The sequence below is a fragment of the Sapajus apella genome, unplaced genomic scaffold (genome assembly GCF_009761245.1).
Source record: "Sapajus apella isolate SASKATOON/1434 unplaced genomic scaffold, GSC_monkey_1.0 scaffold13, whole genome shotgun sequence".
In the NCBI taxonomy this organism is placed as follows: Eukaryota; Metazoa; Chordata; class Mammalia; order Primates; family Cebidae; genus Sapajus; species Sapajus apella.
The window spans coordinates 900,052-923,776 of NW_022436953.1; the positions used below are offsets into that span (position 1 = coordinate 900,052).

General features: G+C 43.0%; 1 protein-coding gene, 1 non-coding gene and 1 pseudogene across 4 annotated transcripts in view; 1 reads left to right on the forward strand and 2 right to left on the reverse strand.

The window, feature by feature from the left end:
• Positions 1–163: 163 nt before the first annotated feature.
• ARHGAP19 (Rho GTPase activating protein 19) overlaps positions 164–23,725 on the reverse strand; it is a 74,528-nt gene continuing 50,966 nt past the window's right edge. The window contains exons 9-12 of one of the 3 annotated variants that reach the window (XM_032281176.1): positions 22,286–22,384; positions 17,922–18,032; positions 17,298–17,376; positions 164–530 (exon numbers count right to left, since the gene is read on the reverse strand). In XM_032281176.1, the coding sequence (XP_032137067.1) occupies positions 478–530; positions 17,298–17,376; positions 17,922–18,032; positions 22,286–22,384 (342 nt within the window). In that variant the 3' untranslated portion in view covers positions 164–477. Of the gene's footprint in view, positions 531–10,900; positions 14,862–17,297; positions 17,377–17,921; positions 18,033–22,285; positions 22,385–23,725 lie in introns of those variants that run through there. The other 2 variants (XM_032281174.1, XM_032281175.1) reach the window with 2 other exon arrangements.
• Positions 5,163–5,584, reverse strand: LOC116553729 (annotated as a pseudogene).
• Positions 22,001–22,141, forward strand: LOC116554225. The gene has a single exon (XR_004270110.1). It is a non-coding gene; the product is annotated as a U4 spliceosomal RNA (small nuclear RNA).

Genomic DNA, 23,725 nt, shown 5'->3' on the forward strand with positions numbered 1-23,725 from the left:
AAAGATAACAATCCTTGGTTTGCCTGAGTTCTAAATAATTACTACAGTTACTATTGTTTTTTGTTTTTTGGTTTTTTTTTGAGGCGGAGTTTCGCTCTTACTGCCCAGGCTGGAGTGCAATGGCGCGATCTAGGCTCACTGCAACCTCCACCTCCTGGGTTCAAGCAATTCTCCTGCCTCAGCCTCCCAAATAGCTGGGACTACACACCCAGCGATTTTTCTAGAGTAAGCACGTAATGGCTTGTAATCTTTCAAGCTTACTTCTGGTTAAAATTTAAACAAATCAACGGGAAATGTAAGCCCCCCACTCACCCCAACTCTTAACGCCTGATGCATTGAACCAGGGAAGCTCACCTGTGCCATCTAGTGGCAGACGTGGTTATTACAGGCACATGGGGCTGGACGTTCTCATCCCCGCTGGCAGCTCTTGTCCCACAAGGTAGCAGGCAGGGGGCTATGGAGCACTTGAAATGTGACTCATCCAAATTCAGATGGGTTGTAGGTGTAAAATACATACTGAATCTCTAAGACTTAGCATGAAAAAAGAATGTAAAGTAGCTCTTTAACAATTGATTATACTGATTACATATTGATTTTCTACTGATTACACATTCAAATGATAATATCGGGGGTGGGAGAAACCTCAGGAAGGTTTAATCAAAAAAGTCAGCCCCTAGGATGATTGCATCCTAGGTCTACCTAGGTAACAATGAGAAAAATCCTTCACTTCTCAGGGCCTTAGTTTCCTCATCCTTAAAATGGATCAGTGATATCGACATCACGAGATTATGATGATTAAATGCAATAAGGCATATAAATGCCTAAGACACAGTGAATGCTCGGTAGAAGGTGGTTTCCCTTCTCTCAGAGCTAATCAAAATGGCAGGAAAAACTAGAGTAGGCAGCCTCCTGGGGGCACTCTCAGAGGGTCTGGATTTATTTCCCTTTTTCCCCTTTAGCACTACACTGCAGGTGTGTGGCCCAGGCAATCAGCCCCCCTAATTATAGAGGACCAGCTCCAGCTGCCGCCCTCCTGGGCCCCTGCCCACCTCGGCGTCCACTGTGAGCACAGCACCAGGCGCTCTTGCCCTGCAGGGCCAGGCCCAATCCCACCTTTCTGCTTGGGTGTCTTCCTGTCCACACAGCTGCTCCGCTTCCCTGCATCCACACCCACCACTGGGCACAAACCTCACACCCACTATGACGTCTGCATCAGCTGTTCTGTGTCGTCCTGGACCAACAGTATCGGCATCAGCTGGGAACTGGTGAGAAATGCAAGTTCCCGGACCTGAGACCTGCATCAGAGACTCCAGGGATAAGGCCCCGTCATGCTTCAGAAAGACCTCTAGGTGACTCCGCCACCTGGTCAGTCTGAGAACCAGTGCTCTACAAACCCTCACAGCTGCTTCTGCTCAGGGTCCCCCCTGCTCCCCTCCCACCCTCTCCATCCAGTGGAGCCCCTATTCTGTTGTGGAGGAACTCCTGTGACTGAAACTACCCTGTCATCTTCCCCTTCACCATTTGCCCATGGTAATCTTCACCAAACTTTAGTCATTAGCAAACTTTCAGTCTTTTTATCACATATGCAGGCCACTTTTCTATTTCTTCCTCAACATTTTAAATTTGATACAAATTCAAATACACACTTTAGGTGGGCGCAGTGGCTCACGCCTATAATCCCAACATTTTGGGAGAGTGAGGCAAGAGGATTGCTTGAAGCCAGGAATATGAGATCAGTCTGGGCAACATGCCAAGACCCCATTTCTACAAAAAAAAAATTAAAAATCAGCTGTGCACTGTGTCATGTGCCTGTAATCCCAGTTACTCAGAAGGCGGAGGCAGGAGGATTGCTTGAGTCCAGGAATTAGGGGCTGCAGTGAACTCTGATGGCACCGCTGAACTCTAACCTGACGACAGAGTGAGACTTTGTCTCTAAAGACAAAAACAACCCAAATATACACTTTAGCCTGGTCCTAAAGAATCTAGAAATTCAAACTTAACATACAAGTTATATTTTTCTATCACATATTAAACACTATTAAAAACTGTTTATCACCAGGTGTGGTGGCTCATGCCTGTAATCCCAGAACTTTGGGAGGCTGAGGCAGGTGTATCCTTTGAAGTCAGGAGTTCAAGACTAGCCTGGCTCATGGCAAAACCCCGTCTCTACTAAAAATATAAAAATTAGCTGCCCGTGGTGGTGTGTGCCTGCAATCCCAGCTACTCAGGAGGCTGAGGCATGAGAATCACTTGAGCCCAGGAGGCAGAGGTTGCAGTGAGCCAAGATTGTGCCATTGCACTCCAACCTGGAGGATACAGTGAAACTTTGTTTCAAAAAACAAAACAAAACAAAAACTGTTTATCTGAAGTACCATCTACAGGTCATTTTGGGGAAACAGCCTGCAGTGTAGCCTGGTTCTCTTACAACACACTCCACCCTTTCCTGTCTATCCCTCAGGGTTTCCATTTCCCTTCTCCTCTCATCTGCAGCCCAGGCTCTTGAAAGCTGTACCTTCCTGGAATATCCAGAGCTCCCTTCCATCAACCCACCACCCAAGACTCTGACATCCCAGAGGCCTCCCGGTGAAACATCACCAGCTCAATAAATACACATAGAACGAATGAACTCTAGACCCTCAAAACATCTGCCTCTGCCCCACAGCGCCCCAACCTCCATCGTTATGTAACTCATCTCTAAGTAGCAGCTCCAGGAAGTGTCCCTGGACCTCCCCCACACATCTTTCCAGCCCTCCGCACACCCACCCTTCCACATTACTTTTCCACCCTCACCAAAAGCTTCCTATGTGCCAAGCATTGTACTAGGAAGTGTGGAAACAGAATATAAAGAACAGCTCTGGCCTTCAAGGAACTTGGGTTCCCATAAGCCAGAACCAGTCTCCTCATTCCTGCCATTGCTCCTAGAAACATGTAACAGGCATCCTCCCTTGTCCACTTCAGAACACCTGTAAACACAGAGTGAGCCAGAGAGTGGGAGGCATGGTTGGCATACCAACTGCTAGTTAGGAGGTGGGTTTAATAACAAAAGCCATCTCCCGTGATGGAAATGAAATCACTGGCAGCCTGGGGCAGGGCATGGAAAACTGACTGCAAAGTGGCATGAGAGAACTTTCTGGAGTGACAAAAATGTACATCTTAATTGGGGTGGTGGTTACAAAGATGTATACATTTATCAAAACTCATCAAACTGCCTGGGCATGATGGCTCACACCTGTAATCCCAGCACTTTGGGAGGCCAAGGCGGGCAGATCACTAGAGGTCAGGAGTTCGAGACCAGCCAACATGGTGAAACCCCTGTCTCTACTAAAAATGCAAAAATTAGCTGGGTGTGGTGGCCCATGCCTGTAATCCAACCTGCTAGGGAGGCTGAGGCAGGAGAATCGCTTGAAACCATGAGGTGAGGAGGCTGCAGTGAGCCAAGATTATGCCACTGCACTCCAGCTTGGGTGAAGGAGCGAGACTCTACCTCAAAAAAAAAAAAAAAAAAATTGTATCAAACTATATGTTTAATAGCATTAATTTGAAAAGAGACGGACTCAAGTCCCCCAGGCTGCCACTCACTAATGCATCACCTTGGGCCTAAGCCACCATCTTTCCAAAACTCTGTTTCTGCAACACATGATTTATGGGCTATTTCAGTGATTTTCAAGCCTCTTATTTAAACAAAATCTTACTCCAAACCAGGCTGAAAAGGACATGGGGAATCAGGTGCTGTCCTTCTGACCCCCTTCTCCTCCTCACAGTGACCCTGGAGGCAATACTATAAACCTATCTGAAACCATTGGGATCCACTGTCTCTAAGCTCCCAAATAGCTATGACCCTCTTTGATTCTATGGCTCTGCTAAAGATTTGCTTCAGACTAAATATATCCCCTTTTCTCCACACCAGATGGTTCTATATTCCTCCCCATGTGGAAAGAGTTGGTTTTCATGCTCTCATGGAAGAGGGAAGCAGAGACAAGAAAGAGGGCCATGCCTCTCCTCTGCATTCTCCTCTTCTTGGTTCATGTAACACAGCACATGTGGCGGGCATTTAAGAAGGGGCTACAATATAAGACCTCTCATTAATGGCCAATTTTGGTTACATCAAAGTACTTAAAGCCTGGATCACTGGGTCATTAGATGTCCAGTAAATCCCTGTGGCTCTTCATCAGAGAGACAGAAGCCCCTGGCCCAAGGCCTCTAACCTGAGCAGAAAGACTTAGTGGGTCTGTATGCCCAGGGCAGTGGGTCATAGGGGTGGGGTGTCATTTCCAGTGTTTGTCCTCTCCTCTGCTCAGCTCCTCCTGCTTCTCCTCCCCAGGGTGGACTAAAGACTAACTAAAAGACGTGGTCACTGGTTCTGGTGGAGTAGATTGCTGGGGAGAAAGGACTAGGATTAGAGGCCCAGAGGTTCTGGGATATAACATGAGCCATACGTGTAATTTTATATTTTCTAGTGGCCACATTAAAAAGGGTAAAAGAGCCAGGCACGGTGGCTCATGCCTGCAATCTCAGCACTTCAGGAGGCCGAGGCAGGCGGATCATCTGAAGTTGGGAGTTCGAGACCAGCCTGGCCAACATGGTGAAACCCTGTCTCTACTAAAAATACAAAAAATTAGCCAGGCGTGGTGGCACGTGCCTATAATCCCAGCTACTTAGGAGGCTGAGGCAGGAGAATCGCTTGAACCCAGGAGACAGGGTTGCAGTGAGCCAAGATCGCGCCACTGCACTCCAGCCTGCGTGACAGTGCAAGACTCTGTCTCAAAAAAAAAAAAAGTGTACTTGCATGTTACAGTCTACAGATGTGTGGAGTCATCTGCCCTTTCTTTTCCCCAATAAACCAAACTACCCAAGGAGGGACACTCAGAATTGTCCACAGGTTAGGGGCAGGATATGGTAGGAGGTGATTGGTTTCCCCCATGCTGTTCTCATGATAGTGAGGGAGTTCTCATACGATCTGACAATTTTTTTTTTTTTTGGAGACAGAGTCCCACTCTGTCACGCAGGCTGGAGTACAGCGGTGTGATCTCAGCTCACTGCAACCTCCACCTCCCAGGTTCAAATTACTCTCATGCCTCAGCCTCCCGAGTAGCTGGGATTACAGGTGTGTGCCACCATGTCTGGCTAATTTTTGGATTTTTAGTAGAGACGGGTTTCACTATGTTGGCCTGGCTGGTCTCAAACTCCTGACCTCAAGTGATCCAACTGCCTCGGCCTCCCAAAGTGCTATATGCCACATGTACACGTTCCACAGGGATTTACGATTTAGAAAGCGCTTTTTTTTTCCAATAGTAACACGTTTTTTATTTCTCTCAGGACTTTAAAATATGAACATTGTATACGTCAGCTAATCTTTATTTCCAGGTATATTCTTCAATGGGTCGCAATTCCCTTTTATATAACATACTCTTGTTTCGGAGGGCAGTTAGCTTTTCATCATTCTTTCTGTCAAAATAACATCCAATGACAAATCACATAGGGAAAAGAACATGAACCCAGTGGTCCCATACAGTGTGAAGTAAGTTCACCATGATCACTGCAGGTCCAGTGGCAACAGCGACCCCAAGACCACAGGCAATGGAGAACTAGAAAGCGCTTTTTAATACATGATCTCATCTGGATTTCAGAGTACACTGCATGGAGAAGTAAAGTGGTTGTTATTATCTGTATTTTACAGATAAGTAAATTGAGACTTAACGAGATTATATAGTAGGTTGGTGCAAAAGTAATTGTGGCTTTTGCCATCAAAATGCCACAATTACTTTTGCACTAACCTAATACATTTACATGTGGACAAAGTAACTGAATCCAGACTCCACGGCTGTGGTTCCTGGTGTGGTTTCCTTCCTCTGGCACCAACCATCAAACTCATTTTTACCATCCACTGTGAATGTCATGTGGGCCTGAATTATTATGTTCAGCCCTTCAAGCGATGCAATGGAACTTAGCTGAATGAGACCACAACCTCTTATTTCTAGGAGCTTCTAATGTGAGACTAAGAAATGTGATTATGTAGAGAATGACTAGTGAAGAATTCCTAGCTTTTTTAATTGAGCTGAGGGCAAACAAAACACAAATGAAATTTTTTTATGGAACTGATGTTTGCTCTTAGGTTGAAATTTCCTAGCTCATCAAATACAACACAACTCCAATGGGAGAGATGGAGGCTGGATATATCTTCCAAAGAATACCACTTTCTAAAAAGGATAGTGTTTCCACTGCAACAGTTTCAGTCCCCTGGATAGAATCTTCTGCTCACATAAGGACCTTCCTTAACACATCTATAGAAATGAACAGAATATTGCTGGGCATGGTGGCATGTGCCTGTGGTCCCAGGTATTCAGGGGCTAAGCGAGGAGGATCACTTGAGCCCAGAAGTGGCTATTCATGGGTGTGATCATAGAACCTGAACTAGCCACCACATAGCCACTGAACTCCTGTCTCCAGCCTGGGTAACATACTGAGACTCCCATCTCTTCAAAAAAAAAAAAAATGAAAGAAAGGAGGGAAGGAAGGAAATAAATAATATTGAATCCCATCAGAGGAATAACCTCTGCTGCTCTCATGCTTAGTGCGCTGACTTGCTTTTCTTGGTTCTCAAATGATGCAATCTGATAGAGCTGCAGCTTCCTGGTTGAGGGTTATTTTTTCATGCCTATATTTAAGATGCTTAATTTTGTGATTCACTCTTTATAATTAGATATAATGTTTGAATATATCCATGTTTAACATTAACATTTTTCCTTCGAGGGCTACTATTTTCCCCTCTGAGCTGATCTTAACCACAACCATTTTTTTTTTTAAAAAAAAAAAAACAAGGTCTCACTCTGCCACTTAGGCTGGAGTGCAGTGGCATGATCTTGGCTAACTGCAACTGCAGCCTCCTAGGCCCAAGTGATCTTTCCACCTGAGCCTCACGAGTAGCTGGGACCGCAAGCACACACTACCATGCCCAGCTATTTTACATGTGTGTGTGTGTGTGTGTATTTTTAGTAGAGACAGGGTTTCACCATGTTGCCCAAGTTGATCTCGAACTCTTGAGCTCAAGTGATCCATCTGGCTTAGCCTCCCAAATGCTGGGATTACAGGTGTGAGCCATGGTGCCCGGCCTCAACTGCAACCTTAAATTTGCAATTGCCATGTGTCAAGAGAGTCCTAGCTGTGTCTATGTGGGAAACACATTTCCCACAAGGTTGGTGTGTGGTCTGAGGTTGGTGTTGGGGGTGGGTCTGAATTATTATAGGGTTTCTTTGCCCCTTGGGCTCATGATTTCTAGAGTCTGTGTGTGTGCGTGTGTAGATGATTGATAGATAGATAGATAGATAGATAGATAGATAGATAGATAGATAGTTAGATAGATAGATAGATAGATGATAGATAGACAGGCAGACAGATACACACACCCTGGACCACGTACAGTTGGCCCTTGAACAGCATGGGTTTGAACTCTATGAGTCCACTTATAAGCAGATTTTCTTCCATCTCTGCCACTCCTGAGATAGCAAGACCAACCCTCCTCTTCCTCCTCAGCCTACCCAATGCAAAGATGATGAAGATGAAGACCTTTATGATGATTCACTTCCACTTAATAGTAAATATATTTTTCCCTTCCTTAGGATTTTCTTAACATCTTCTTTTCTCTAGCTTACCTCATTACAAGAATACTTTATGAAATACATGTAACATACAAAGCATGTGTTAACTGATTTTATGTTATCCGTAAGGCTATTAGCAGTTAAATTTTGGGGAAGTCAAAAGTTATATGTGGATTTTTGACTGCATGCGGGTCGGCACCTCTAACCCCAACGTTGTTCGAGAGTCAACTGTGTACCTTGTTAGCTTGAATTACAGCTCTTTTCTGGCCCACGAGCCCCACTTTTTTGGTTTCTTTGCCCCTTGGCCTCATGATTTCTAGACAGTCTATTTCTTTTCTCTTTTGTCCATAGATATGGTTCAGCTGAATTAAGCATTCCTCAATACCAAGGCATTGAAAATAAAAGCAACCTATTTCCGAGAATAAAAGAGGAAAGCTGGCATGACACCAGTGGCCCCAGCTACTCACCCTAATCCGGATTCTGGAACACCCAGGCAGGGTCTGGGCACTCAGCTGCTGATAAAGGATTACATATTAATGATCGACTTGAACCAAGACTTGGTCATTGCTTGACTTCAATTTTTCTTCCTTGCTTTTGTATTTTATGGTAGAAATCAAGAGGCTGGGCCTTGAAGCATCTCAGCAGCAAGCATGACGTCCTCCACACCACACCCTCTAGCCTGGGGTTCCGCATTCATCACCATTCCCATTCCCTGAACCCCTCGAATTCAGGAATAAAGGTAGAAACAAAAGTGGGCAGCCCACATAGCAGCAGGCAAAGGTGAAGGAACTACCCTGCAAGGAAGGGGGACTGAGAGGAAAACTCTTCACACATTTCTGCTTTTCTATCTTCCCTTTCCATCTTTTTTTTTTTTTTTTTTTTTTTGAGATGGAGTCTCACTCACTCCAGGCTGGAGTGCAATGGTACGATCTTGGCTCACTGCAACCTCCATCTCCCAGGTTCAAGCAATTATCTTGCCTCAGCCTCCCGTGTAGCTGGGATTACAGGCATGCACCACCACTCCCAGCTAATTTTGGTATTTTTAGTAGAAACGGGGTTTCGCCACGTTGGCCAGGCTGGTCTTGAACTCCTGACCTTCAGTGATCCGCCTCAGACTCTGAAAGTGCTGGGATTATAGGCATAAGTCACCGCGCCCGGGCTCTTTCCACTATTTAATGCATGTCTACTTCTTCAGTCCTTTCCACAAATCAGTGATTAAGGATTATGTGCTCAGCACCATACTCAGCATTTTGGTCTTCTTCCTGTTTTTCAAAATGCCCCTCTTGCCCCTGACACTCCCTTTTCTTTTCTTTGTCATCACCCACTTTCCCACATGTAACTTTAAGAGTCTCTCCATGCTGCATTTTCAAGGACCTGGCTCCTTTCTTTGAAGTGAGTAATATGAGTTGGTCCTTGGGGACTGGGGAGAGAAGGACAAGTAGTTTTAAATAGCGCCTCAGGAGATAACACGGCAAAAGAGGTGGCCGGGCGTGGTGGCTCAAGCCTGTAATCCCAGCACTTTGGGAGGCCGAGGCGGGTGGATCACAAGGTCAAGAGATCGAGACCATCCTGGTCAACATGGTGAAACCCCGTCTCTACTAAAAACTACGAAAAATTAGCTGGGCATGGTGGCACGTGCCTGTAATCCCAGCTACTCAGGAGGCTGAGGCAGGAGAATTGCCTGAACCCAGGAGGCGGAGGTTGCGGTGAGCCGAGATCGCGCCATTGCACTCCAGCCTGGGCAACAAGAGCGAAACTCCGTCTCAAAAAAAAAAAAAAAAACACGGCAAAAGATGAGTGCATGGGTAGGTAGACAACTGCAGAGTTTTTATTTCTATTCAGGATTTAAACAACACCTTTGTCATCAAAGTAGCTATGTCAGCATCAATAACCTGCTGATTATAAATGTATCCTTGGCAGACAGAAAGAGAATTAACCTTTAATGAACAATTGCCATCTGCCAGCACTGTGTAAGGCTACTGATTCTCAGTATTTTGGTGTCACGGACTCCTCTGAGATTCCTGTAGAAGCTATGAAATCTCTCCCCTAGAAAAATGCAAATGTACACAAAATTTTACATAGAATTACAGGACAACAGTTGTCCTGAGCATAACCACAGACCTTACATTAAAACCCTCTGTGCAAGGTCCTTGTTATTGAGATGGGTATCATCCTCCCCACCTTACAGATGAGGGGACAGGAGGTTCAGGGACATACCCAAAGTCATATTCCTAATAAATTGCAGCCATAGGCTGGGCACAGTGGTTCACATATATAATTACAGCACTTTGGGAGGTTAAGGTGGGCAGGTCACTTAGTCCAGGTGTTCAAGACCAGCCTGGCCAACATGGCAAAACCTCGTCTCTACAAAAAATACAAAAATTAGCTGGGTGTGGTGGTACACACATGTCGCCCCAGCCACTTGGGAGGCTGAGGTGGGAAGATCACCTGAGCCTAGGAGACAGAGGCTGTAGTGAGCCAAGATCACACCACTGCACTCCAGCCTGGGTGACGGTAAGATGCTGTCTCAAAAAAGAAAAAAAAAAGATAGCTGCTATAGACTGAATGTTTGAATGCCCACAAACTAATTTTGAAACCTAATCTCCAATGTGATGGTATTAGGAGGTAGGGTCTCTGGAAGGAGGGGTCTTTGGGAATGTTTTTGGCAGGGGCCTCATGAACAGGATTACTGCTCCTCTAAAAGAGGCCCCAGAGAGATCCCTCATCCCTTTCACCATGTGAGGTTACAGTGAAGACGGTTGTCTGTGAACCAGGAAGTGAACCCTCAGCAGATACCCACTCTGCTGGTGCCATGCTCTTGGACTCCCCAGACTGCAGAACTGTAAGAAGCACATTTTTTATGCTGATAAGCCACCTAGTCTATGGTGTTCTGTTAAAGCAGCTGAAGCCCACTAAGACAGTAGCAGGAACAACATTTCAACATGGGTTGTCTAAACATTATCCCTTCCTGCCTCAGATGAAATCATCATCTAGGTTTTCCTGTTACTGTAACCATCACTCCTTGTTTTTAAATGAAGAAATAAGAATTATGTGAGAAACTGAAATCTATATGAAGCATTCTAGACTCAACCACGGAAAATTAGGGAGCTCAGGATCCCAGAGGCTCCAAATCATACTTCTTATCATCCAAAAGCCCCATTCCTCCTGAACCCACCCACACAGCTAAACACAAGCCAAAGAGAAGCCTTTCTAGAGGCTTTACTTTCCTCAGAACAAGAGGAAAAAAACTTTCTTCAAAATCAGCAGCCAAAATGTGAACTAACAGACCAGTCAAAGCCTCTGGATATGAAACAAAAAAAAAAAATTTTTTAATTTCAGAATATTACAAGAATATAAAAGAAAGATAATGCATAGGATTGTTTCTTTACAATTACATACATATAGTCAAGTAAGAATGAAAAATTTAAACCAAACAGTTAAGAAACCTTGTTTCTCTTGTTTAGCAAGCTCAGGGATAGGACAAAGGCAACCCTTGCTCTGCAGAAAGAACCCTGGGGTGAGGGAATATTTCCCCCAACAGGCCCTGTCTGTCCCCAGACATGGCCAGGGGAGGGCTCCATGGCTCTTTAGAACAGGCTGTGGCCTCACACACTCCAGTCTCCATGGTAACCCGAGCACTCAGGCTACTGTGTCCCACTCCTCCTCGCTAGCCTGCTCCCTTCAACTCTACGCTGGCAGAAAGATCTCAGCATTAACTGTCTATGGAAGCTAACTTCCTACAGTGAGTTTTAGTTGTGTTAATCAACACTGCTATCAAAAGCTTATGCATCTTAGGAACCCAACTCTTCCCCAAATTCTAGACAATCCCACAAAATGCTGGTATCTAGGTTTAGACTTAGGTCCTATCTTCCATTTGAAGGCTTCAGGGTAAAGGAGGACAGGGATGAGGCTCTCTCCTAGGGAAAGGAGTTCTACACAGAAATGACTTCAGAATGGGGCCCATTAGCCTCAAGCATCTATGTGAGGCCTTGTAGGAAAGGAGACAGAGTCTAGAGCATCTATTCCTAAAAATCACACAGCTGCATGGCCAGTCACTGTGGGGCATGGTCCCAATGACCACAGGTTCTCCTAGAAGGCAGTATTTTCAACCGCATGCTAACATAGCCTCCTGTGGGGAAAGCTGAAAAAAAATATTTCTACTCAGGAAGAGAGAATGGCTCTGCTCTGATAGTCTAGGATCGACTGCTTCCTTACAGGTCAACAGAACAGATACCTCTGAGACACCCAGGTGTCACTGCAGTCAACAGCCCTCCACTAGCCCATTTCCCAAGGGTGTTCCCTTGTCCTTCCTGAATGACTCTGGAAGGACATTCTGGGTAAAGAGCTTTCCTTTGTGGAGGATCAACTGTAGTTATGATTACGATTCATTACCTGCTCCTTTTTTTAGTTTATTACCTGCTCCTATTTTGGCACTCAGGTACAAAGCTAACTTCCTACAGGGTTTTAGTTGAGTTAATCACCATTGCTGTCAAAAGCTTGTGCATCTCTCCTGATACTCTTTCACTGCTGCAGCAGTTTTTCACACCAGATTTACTGGTCCTAATACAAAAAGTTTATCATTGTAAAAGGTCAGAAACTCCAGTTCTCACTAATTCAGCTAGTGGAGTTCACACAGTGCAGTCTGAATCAGGGAGGCGGCTTAAAGTTTCACGTGTGTATCCCTCTGGCACAAACACAATGCCCCATACTGATACCACATCAAAGCCCATCACAGGTGACCCCAGAAAGAAATGAAGTTGTAAAAGCCACAAGAAGAGGTACTTCCAAAGAGACTGTTCCAACATGAAAAATAAACACAATGAAATAGATTCAAAAAAAATCTTATAGATGAAAAAATTCTGTTAAATACTGGCTCAAAAAAATACCTGCCCACCAAATCAGAAGGGAGACAGCAGCCTTCTGTGGCAAATGATTAAAAGGAGTTTTGTCTGCGTTTTCCATAAGATTCCACAGGATTAGAGTAATTACATATCACAAGGTAGAAGGCTATGCTGCTTACTCCTCAAATTTGGATTCTAAGTCAATCACAGCTTCTATTTAGAAAAATGACCTAAAAATCCCTAAGGCAAGGGAAAATATATTCAATAAATAAACAAAACACACATAAACTGCCCAAGGAGACCAGCTATATAAAGGCATGTGCATGTGATAAACATCTCTCTCACCACCCTCACCCTAGAACACAACCCTTGCTTACTGATTCCATTCACCCAAAGAGCATCTACACTCGTCTAAATCTCAGCTACTTCCCTCAAATAGAACCAAAAACTAACGCAATGACAAGGAGCTATTAGATCACCACTCTGCTCCCTCTACCTGATGCCAGCCCATGTTTAAAAGACCACAGCATCACTTCAAGATGAAACACGTGTAAATAAATAAAGGAAGGAAGAGTTAAGAGAGAACACAATTTCAATTTGGTGATACCAAAAGGGTTTTCTGTCTGAATTAACAATATCTGGTATAAGGGATTTCACTTTCTTAATAAGAAAAAAATAGTCAAATATTTAATAGAAACATAGGCAAATGAACTTGCTAATAAGTTTTTTAAAATGACACAAAGCTACTCTAGAGAAAGGGGCTGTTAAGCAATTTTGTTTTCCTAACCATCTATTGTTCACACTCTATTAAATTGGAAGACCAAATTTTACATTTTTCTCCACTATTGCTGTTACATCAGCAAAAGCAGCAGAAAGGCTGGCAGAGAGGGCTGCCAGCTGGGCACAAGGCCAAACTCTGCTCCCCCAGAGTTCTCTCTCATTTCGGCAATAGCGCAGCATACTCAACAGCTTAGAAATAGGTCAGAAAACCACATTTTGTGGGACAACTGCTTCCCCATAGTTGCCTGACTCGGCTCCAACCCACAGGGTGAGAAGGGTTGTACAGCTCCACAGAGCCAGGCAGCATTCTCCCTGCCACATGCTCCTCTCTGGGCAGAAACCAGTTCCTACGAGGTCAAAGCCAGGCCACTGCTCCCTCCAACATATGTGAACACCACCAAGTCCAAAAGCCAAAAGTTCTGGCCCCACCTGTGCCCCTTCTGACAAGGAGAGGGCAGCACAGTAACACTCCTTGAACACTGGTGACAAGCCACAGCTGCTTCCAAATAAGAACATTCTCTCCTTTAAATCCTGTCAGCCCTGCAGAGGCTGCTGCTTGCTTCTTTCTTCAGGAGACGGTCTAGACTGCACCATCAGAGAGTACACTATAATCCCACCCATAAAGAGTCATCCTGGGACATACAGGCAGCCAGCCCCCTCCCAGGCACATTCCAGAGCTTCCCCCACATACAGATATTTCAGCAAACTTCTAATGTGCTGTCGGGGACTTTTCTTGAGTCACAGTGATTTGGTTCACAAGTACTACGTTGGCATCGCAGATGTCTTAGTTAAGAGGAAACTGAATGAAGGTAACAAGTTGAGCAGAACACAATTATTTTCACATCACTGGCGAAAGGGGAAGAGAGATGGACAAGGGAGGGAAAAATGAAGGGAAGGAAGGAGAAGAGTTTAATAATTACGATTTGTTAGAATATTATATTATCCTGAATTCTCCTGTTTCAATACTGCAGGTCAAATACTCTTTGATGTCAGACCCAAGAAATAGTAAAAAATGTCCAGGAAAGCTATAAATTCTTTGGACACAAATTAGGTATTGAGGAATACAGCCTCATAAGATAAAGAGTTTTCCCAAAGCTCAAAGTGAAAAAGTGGGAAAGGCACCTAGCTTGGAGTCCATCCAAAAACATGGCTTTTAAAACAAAGAAATAAACAAACAAAAACAACCAAATACCCAACACTATCAAAACAGAGAAAACCCCAAAATATCCATTAAAAATAACATCAATCCACTAGGATTGACAGTGCTTTTTAAAAAATTACTGGCAGCTGAGCACACGTTTCCTATTTTTTTCAAAAGCGCAATCTGCCTAAACACACTGAATGAGCACGGAGCCCACCTTAGTGTGCTGTATAAGCTGGTTGGATAGTTAGTGGTTTCCCCATAATATTAACAAAGAGAAAGAGAACCTAAGCACTCTCTCAGAAGGCACAGCTTGCAAACATCATCCAGTGAGCGGGATTAGAGGTATCAGTCAGGTCATGGTATTAGTTGGCTTTCACAATTCAAAATGCAGCAACCAAGCTGCAAGTCCAAGCTTCGCTGTGGCAGGAATAACACCTGGCCCACTAAAGAGAAAATTCTGCGTGGACCATAGGAGATAACTCTGGATCCTTCAGAGGAATCCTAGGTTGAAGGAAAAACAAGAGCATTAGACATGTTCTTAAATATTTCTTTTTGCAAACATCCCACCCAAAAGCTACAGGATCTACACTTAATATTTTCTCCAAACTGAGGATTCATTAATCCTCAGTCACAAATTTTTTGTGACTCTACCAAATAAACATTTGCCTGATCTGATCTCATTCATTAAATCATCTTAATGGCTATAACAGCTAATAGTAAGTGCATATTTTGTGCTGCTCTAAGAATTTTTTTGGGGGGCAGGAGGATGGAGTCTTGCTCTGTCGCCCAGGCTGGAGTGCAATGGTATGATCTCAGCTCACTGCAACCTCCGCCTCCCAGGTTCAAGAGATTCTCCCACACGTGGCAAATTTTTGTATTTTTAGTAGAGACGGGGTTTCACCATGTTAATCAGGCTGGTCTTGAACTCCTGACCTCAGGTGATTGCCCACCTCAGCCTCCCAAAGTGCTAGGATTATAGGCATGAGCCACCGCACCGGGCCTCTAAGTTCTTTATGTACATTATTTCATTTATCCTCACAATAAGCAGTATATGAGATACTACTCTTACCAATTTACAGAGAAAGAACCTGCAGACTACACAGTTCACTTGCCTGAGGACTAATTTTTAGCTAGTAAGCAGCAAAACTGGGAATGGAACCCAAACCCAACTGAAGGCAGGACTCACGCTGTGAGTGAAAGAAGACCAAGCTGCAAAGAGGCAGGAGAAGCAAGAGCAGAAAAGAGCAGAGAACTTAAGATAGACCCTTGAAAAAAATAAAGATGTAGTAGAATAGGCAAACAACAGTAAGCCACTGCAAATAAGAAAAAGAGTTAAAGAGGAAGAAGGAGAACAAGAGTAACGTAGCACCATAACACCAAGGAAAGCATTTCCAGATACAGGAAGTGACCAGGACAGAGTAAAGTGAAAGTGCCATTGCTTGATCCAATTGAGGGTCTTTAGCTCGACTTCTCTGAACTACTAACATTTTTGAGGGTCTGATTAGAACTATATATTCTCGCCCCCAGAAATATACGAATATGCACCTACATAAAGGATTGCACCAACAATACCAGGAACTGTATTAGACCATTTAGGAAGTCCACAGATGACAGGTCAAGAATCCCTGCTCTAACACTTATTGGTGAAATGTTAAACTGGTTTTTTAAAAAATGTCTTTCTTTCTTTCCAAGGTAGAGTTGTCAATACAAAAAGATATTATTTCTGGATGCCTTTCAAAAATGAAAGCAACAGAAGGTGTAGCTGATACAAAACAACTTAGCCTTCAAAAATAACTTATGTTTAGTTTTGATTCATGGACACACAGAAATATTTAGACACAAAAAACTCAAACACTGATCCTGTCTCAATTAGATAGCCCAGCCTAGAAGACAAAAGCAAGGAGAAAAGAAAAGAGAGCTTAGATAATTCATTCAAGGATAAGTAAGAAGACGATACTGAAATCTCATTTTCCAGAAAAGAATTTATCCATAAGGATTAGGCTTTTGTTCTCTTTCTGTTGCTGATGTCTCAAATAGTAATTATGCTCATATTCCAGCAATAAGATGATCATGTCAAACCATACATCACTTCAGCTGCCACATAAGCCTTACATAACAAGACCAAGTGTCATCCGGTTTTCTATAGTAACAACTATAACCACTTATTAATGCTTTAACAATTACAAAGTGCTGCCAAAACATTATTTCAATGGAGCCTCATAATAAATTAATAAATCTGTGAAGTAGATGTAACTTTTATCCTCATTTTCATAGAAGAAAACTTGAGTTCAGAGAGAATAAGTGGTTTTCCTGGGTCAGAAGAATGATAACTCCAATCAGGACTAACCACAAATCTCACGGCCTTTCCATGGACCCACTTGGCTCCTTCAGAGGAAGGCACAGCAGCCTTTTACAAGAAGAGCCTGGGACAATCAGCAGTCCCAGCATTAAATGGTCTTTGTCCTCAACAGCCCTCAAAATGTGCTGTATGATATGACTTCCAGGATCCTTAGGTGTGAGCTGTTGATCTGGAAAACTTCACTAATTAAGACTAGCCTACACAGAAAAGGAACCTAACTATTCCATAAGCATACTCCCAGCACTGTTATACTTGGTTCCACGAATTCGTTTACATTTGTTTTTAATTTGCTTTGCAAGTATTCTTAAGGTATTTTCCCCATGTGTCCTGCCTGTCCAAGAACTCAGGGACCATGTGTGTCTGTATTCACAGCTCTTCCCCTTAGCACCCGAGACAGTGCTAAGTAGATGGCTCAATAACTATCTGGTGAATGAACTCAAGGGCAAGGATCTGGCCTTGTAATTTTTATGTCACTTCTGACTACAAATGTACTATCCTGGGAATTCAAACAAATGCTACTGACTAGAAGCAAAAAGGAATTACATTTAGTAAGAAGATAGAGTAAGTACAATTAGTACCTTTTTTCCCCTCTTTCTTTCCTTCAGACCACTTCAATCTTGTTGGTGTCATCGTGACAGCTGGAGAGCCAGAAAATAACTGAAATAAGAAAATCGTACAGTGGTTTCAATGTTCTAAAGGCATTCCTATAAACAGACTTTACTAACAAAGTAATTATTTACTTGTTCAATTTCAACGTCAAGAGTTTTTCTGAGACTGATGTATTTATATCTCATTAATCCTAACTGATTTACTACCGGCTGAATGAAGTAGGCATGCCTAGGATATCCTGAAGCACCACCCCACAGGTAATGTAGAGCCAAGGAGGCCTGGTTCAATGTCACCTGCCTGTGGAGTCTCCCAGTAAAAACTAACTGCTTCCTCCAGCACTTGTTTAAGGAACTACTATACTGTACTACTCATCTGCTTGTGACTAGTGATATCCTTCTTGAACTCAAAATGTGTTTGTCTGCTGAATGAATCAATGAAAACCAACAGAAAAAAGGTAGCACAAATGAAAGGATTGAGAAAAAGCCATTTGAATGGCCCAAAGAAACACAGTAAAACAGATGACAGTATGTCAATTTTCCTCTTTTCTACAAATACATACACAAAGACAAACAGTCCAAAGAACAGTGTCTTACTAAGTTCATATTTTCTTTGCTGGCTCCCTTCAATTCACCAAGGGCTACAGATTCTGGAGTAGTGTTCTTCTTTTTCTTTTCTGACATCATCTGATTTCCCAGGACCTTCCGCTGATTTAAGAACAGAAAACATTTGATTGATAAACATTTACTGTATCTATAGTGGAGCTATACTAGCCTTCAAAACTATAATGTCCATAGGTTAAAAAAATCTCAGCATTCTGATAATTCTGTATGGATCCTCTCAGGCCATCTTATACAAGACAGGCCAAAGCATGTTACCAAAAAAAACCAAAATCATTACTTTTGTTTAAGTAATCAGTTTTCCTCCACATTTAAAAGGGCTGAAATGTTAGAAGTAACTTTATAATTTATTTAAACAAGCTAATAGGTCAATTACAGTGTGCTTCTGAGACGAGTTACTCACCATATAGAAATACCAGTTACTGACCATGTAATTTTTTCCCCAAAATTGTGCTGCCTCTGGCAACTATTTAAAAAGTCCTTCCCCCCACTCACCACTAAGGGATACTTAGGCTGGCTCTTCTCTAAGATACTTTTTCCACCCTGTCACTTCCTCACACAGGACTGGAACATTCGGAGACATTCTCTAAGAGTTCCTAATAAAGCCACAAGAAGGTAGAGGCCTTCTTAAGAGGGTCACATGACTATACTAACATGTAAAGCAACACTAAAAGCCCTTTCATCTCTGAACAGCTTAGAAGATGATGTAATTTACGTAACCGCTGACAGTGACAATTCTACCATCTTTGGAGAAATCTTTCCTTATTTTCCCTTAGAGAATAAATTTGAATTCCAAAAAAAGAACATCTCAAAACTAGAACATTAAACCCTACATTATAAATACTAGCAGCAATATTCAGAACATTCTGATTTAATAAATAATTGACATGAGAGAAGTTCTGGAGGAAAAACCTCTAACCAAAAAAGGGATCGAGATAGGATAGATGGTCAATTATACCTTGATAAGGCTGAGGGAAAACACAAATTAAAAATAATATTTTAGTCCAGGCACAGTGGCTCATGCCTGTGATCCCAGCACTTTGGAAGGCCAGGACTTCGAGACCAGCCTGGTCAATATGGTGAAACACTGTCTCTACTAAAAATACAAAAATTAACCAGGTGTGGTGGCACATGCCTATAATCCCAGCTACTCAGGAGGCCAAAGCATGAGAATCACTTGAACCCAGGAAATGGAGGTTGCTGTGAGCTGAGACCATGCCACTGCACTCCAGTCTACACAACACAGTGAGACTCTATCTCACAAAATAAATAAATAAATAAAAAGACTAACACATAGAGAAACATTTATCTGACTATAACTTTTCTGATTATCAATCATCTCTATGACAGGGAAGTCAGAGGGAATGACAGATTCTTCCAACTGAAAAGAAAAAAAACAAGAGTAAACTAAGAATGTTCATTTTACTAGCTCTAAGTAGGTAAATGCACTTTTAGAATTCTAGTTAAGAGAACTTTTTTTAACAACGATAAAATATACATAACATTTACCATTTTACCCATTTTTAAGTATACAGTTCAGTGGTATTAAGTATATTCACAGTGTTGTGCAACCATCACCATCAATCATCTTCAATGTTGCAATCTCAGCTCACCGCAACCTCTGCCTCCTGGGTTGAAGCAATTCTCCTGCCTCAGCCTCCCAGATAGCTGGGATTATAGGCATGCACCACCACAGCCGGCTAATTTTGTATTTTCAGTAGAGACAGGGTTTCTACTGGTCAGGCTGGTCTCGAAATCCCGACCTCAAGTGATCCGCCCACCTTGGCCTCCCAAAGTGCTGGGATTACAGGCATGAGTCACCACGCCCAGCCTACAAACATTTAAAAATCACCTAGGCATGATGGCATGCACTTGTGGTCCCAGCTACTTTGGAGACTGAAGTAGGAGGATTGCTGAGCCCAGGGGATCAATGCTACAACAAGCCATGATGGTGCCCCTTGTACTTCAGCCTGGGCAACAGAGCAAGACCCTGTGTCAAAAATAAATAAATAAATATTACAAGTTATTTATTTTTTAGGGCAAAAATTTTAAGCTCCTTATGTTCCTGGAATTAGATATCTTAGTAATGACAAAACAATTAAAAAAAAAAAAAGCAGTGTGAAACACCAAAAATTAAAATAAAAAGAAGCCATTATCCTCAGCAAACTAACACAGGAACAGAAAACCAAATACTGCATGTTCTCATTTATAAGTGGGAGTTGGCCGGGCATGGTGGCTCAGGCCTGTAATCCCAGCACTTTGGGAGGCTGAGGCAGGTAGATCACTTGAGGTCAGGAGTTTGAGACCAGCCTGGCCAACATGGTAAAACCCATCTCTACTAAAAATACAAAAATTAGCCAGGCATGGCAGCAGGCACCTGTAATCCCAGCCACTTGGGAGGCTGAAGCAGGAGAATAGCTTGAACCTGGGAGGCTAAAGTTGCAGTGAGGTGATATGAAGCCACTGCACTCCAGCCTGGACAACAGAGGAAGATGCCGTCTCCAAAAAAAAAAAAAAAGTGGGATCTAAACAATGAGAACACATGGACACAGGGAAGGGAACAACGCATACTGGGGCCTGTTGGGGGGTTGGATGGCGGAAAGGAGAGTATTAAGAAAAACAGCTGGCCAGATACAGTGGCTTACACCTGTAATACCAGTCCTTTGGGAGGCTGAGGCGGGCAGATCACTGAGGTCAGGAGTTCAAGACCAGCCTGGCCAATATGGTGAAACCCCCTAAAAAGACAAAAACTAGCCAGGCTTGGTGGCAGGCACCTGTAATCCCAGCCACTTGGGAGGCTGCGGCAGAAGAATTGCTTGAACCTGAGAGGCGGAGGTTACAGTGAGCCAACACTGTGTCATTGCACTCCAGCCTGGGCGACAAGAGTGAGACTCTGTCTCAAAAAAAATTTTTAAAGAAAAATAGCTAATGCATGCTGGGCTTCATACGTAGGTCATGGGTTTACAAGTGCAGCAAACCACCATGGCACACATTTACCTATATAACAAACATGCACATCCTGCACATGTACCCCAGAACTAAAATAAAAAATAAATAATAAATAAATAAAATAAAATAAAAGATACTCAGTGCTTTTGGGGCAGCAATCTCTTCCAAAAAAGAAAAACAGAAAAGAAAAGCAGCGAATAGTACTAATCTCTCTCCAAGTTAACCAAAACCTTGCCTTAGTTCATGCATGGAAATTTTAACCTCATGAGCAAGTTACCTACTGCCACCTGATGGCAATATTCCTTCACTACAAGTTCCAATAGTCCAAAGATTTTTACATTTAATCTGCAAACATGGTAATAGAAGCAATAACATGAAAGCATATTTTTGTATTTGTTTTAAAAACAAGACTTTTACTAAATTTGATACATGGAAGAAAGTACAACAACTGTTAAAAATATTAAGCTCACAAAAATTTGGGGTATCAAAACTCACTAGCCTATTAGAAAATCCGGTTTTCTAACAGTTTCTCTAGTCTGTCTCAGCTTCCTCACTTCTTCAAGGTTTAGCAAATTAGATCAAGAAGGGTGTAACTCAAAGCAGGTCAGAAAACAAAAGAGACCCCTTACACTGCTCAGGAATATGGACATTGTCCTCAGCCCTAGAAGAAAGGGAAGGACCCTTACTTCTATTACTTCTCACTTCATAGAGCCCCTTCTCTGATTTGAAAAACAGCAAAGCACTTTGAAAAATAAAGGCCAGCACCATGGCTCACACCTGTAATCCCAGCACTTTGGGAGGCCAAGGCAGGTGGATTACCTGAGGTCAAGAGTTCCAGACCAGCCTGGCAACATGGTGAAACCCTGTTTCTACTAAAAATACAAAAAATTAGCCAGGGATGGTGGCACGCACCTATAACCTCAGCTACTTGGGAGGCTGAAGCAGGAGAATTGCTCAAACCTGGGAGGCGGAGATTGCAGTGAGCCAAGGTTGCACCATTGCACTCCAACTTGGGCAACAAGAGTGAAACTCAATCTCAAAAAAAAAAAGAAAAAGAAAAGCTTTTCCACATTCTGTCTTTACCCTCTTATAAATTAGCCCTTTATAGCTTTGCACAGTGGCAGTATCATAGCCAATGAGGTTTATCCAAGGCGTGATTATTGCTAATTGAAAACTTTTCCTAATACCCCACCATGATGACTTGAAATATAGTCGGCGTTGGCAATTTTTGGCAGTCTCTATGGAGACTGAATCATAAAAAAAAAAAAAAAGTAGCCCTTTATAGGATTCTCCCCTCAAAAAAAATACACGAAAACTGTTTATGCATTTAAAAATCACACTGTTACATTTCCTAAAACTCAATGCTAAAAACAACAGCCCAGAATACCTACCTTAATAAGCCCACTGAAGGAGCGTGAACGGGCCCTCTTTTGTACCTGGTGAGTAGAAGGTTCTCGCCCTGGTGTCTGGGTCAGTGATTGCTTATTAAACTAAAAGAAAACATAAACAACATTTATAAATATTTTCCCAACAGGGCATAGCATTCTGTGACAAACAATAGCTAAGTGTAAATAAAAGTCCAGGAAAAAGTAAGCCTGCACATAGGTAGATTAGGAAGTCAACAAGCAAATCACAAAGTCAGAAGCGATGATGCCAAAATGGATTCAATTGCTCTGAGAGGCTCTGCACGCCACATTCCTTGAATGTGGAATTACTGTTCCTATTTTACAGACCAAAAAACTGAGACTTTGGTCAGGCGCAGTGGCTCACGCCTGTAATCCCAGCACTTTGGGAAGCCAAGGCGGGTGGATCACCTGAGGTCAGGTGTTTGAGACCAGCCTGACCAACATGGAGAAACTCCATCTCTACTAAAAGTACAAAATTAAGGCCGGGCGCGGTGGCTCAAGCCTGTAATCCCAGCACTTTGGGAGGCCGAGGCGGGTGGATCATGAGGTCAAGAGATCGAGACCATCCTGGTCAACATGGTGAAACCCCGTCTCTACCAAAAATACAAAAACATTAGCTGGGCATGGTGGTGTGTGCCTGTAATCCCAGCTATTCAGGAGGCTGAGGCAGGAGAATTGCCTGAACCCAGGAGGCGGAGGTTGCGGTGAGCCAAGATTGTGCCATTGCACTCCAGCCTGGGTAACATGAGTGAAACTCCGTCTCAAAAAAAAAAAAAAAAAAAAAGTACAAAATTAGCCTGGCATGGTGGCGCATGCCTGTAATCCTAGCTACTTGGGAGGCTGAGGCAGGAGAATCGCTCAAACCCGGGAGGTGAAGGTTGCAGTGAGCCGAGATTGCACCATTGCACTCCAGCCTGGACAAGAGGAACAAAGCTCTGTCTCAAAAAAAAAAAAAAAAAAAACTGAGACTTGGAGAGCTTATGAAATCTACCCAAGATCCCCAGCTGCTAACCAAGACTTCTTTGCAACAAATCATCTTGGACACAGAGTTACTGGCACAATCTAAAACAGTTCCTAATTTAACACAAACTGTATACAGAATCTTTTCAAGTTACTATCTGTTACGACTGCCTGCCAACAATATCATCAGAGGAAATACACCAGAATGCAGACCTGTCACGCTATCAATTTCTCTGGAGGTATCTAAAGTAGAAAACGGGAAGCCCCAATGTACTAAATAATCTTACTCAATGCTTTGATTAGCTATTCATTTCCCACTTAAAAAGTACTAATAATACAACATTTAATTCTTCTACTTTTCTGCCTTTTGTTTTGCTATTGATCTTTTTTTTTATTTTTATTTTTTGGAGACACAGTCTGACTCTGCTACCCAGGCTGGAGTGCAGTGGCACAATCTCAGTTCAC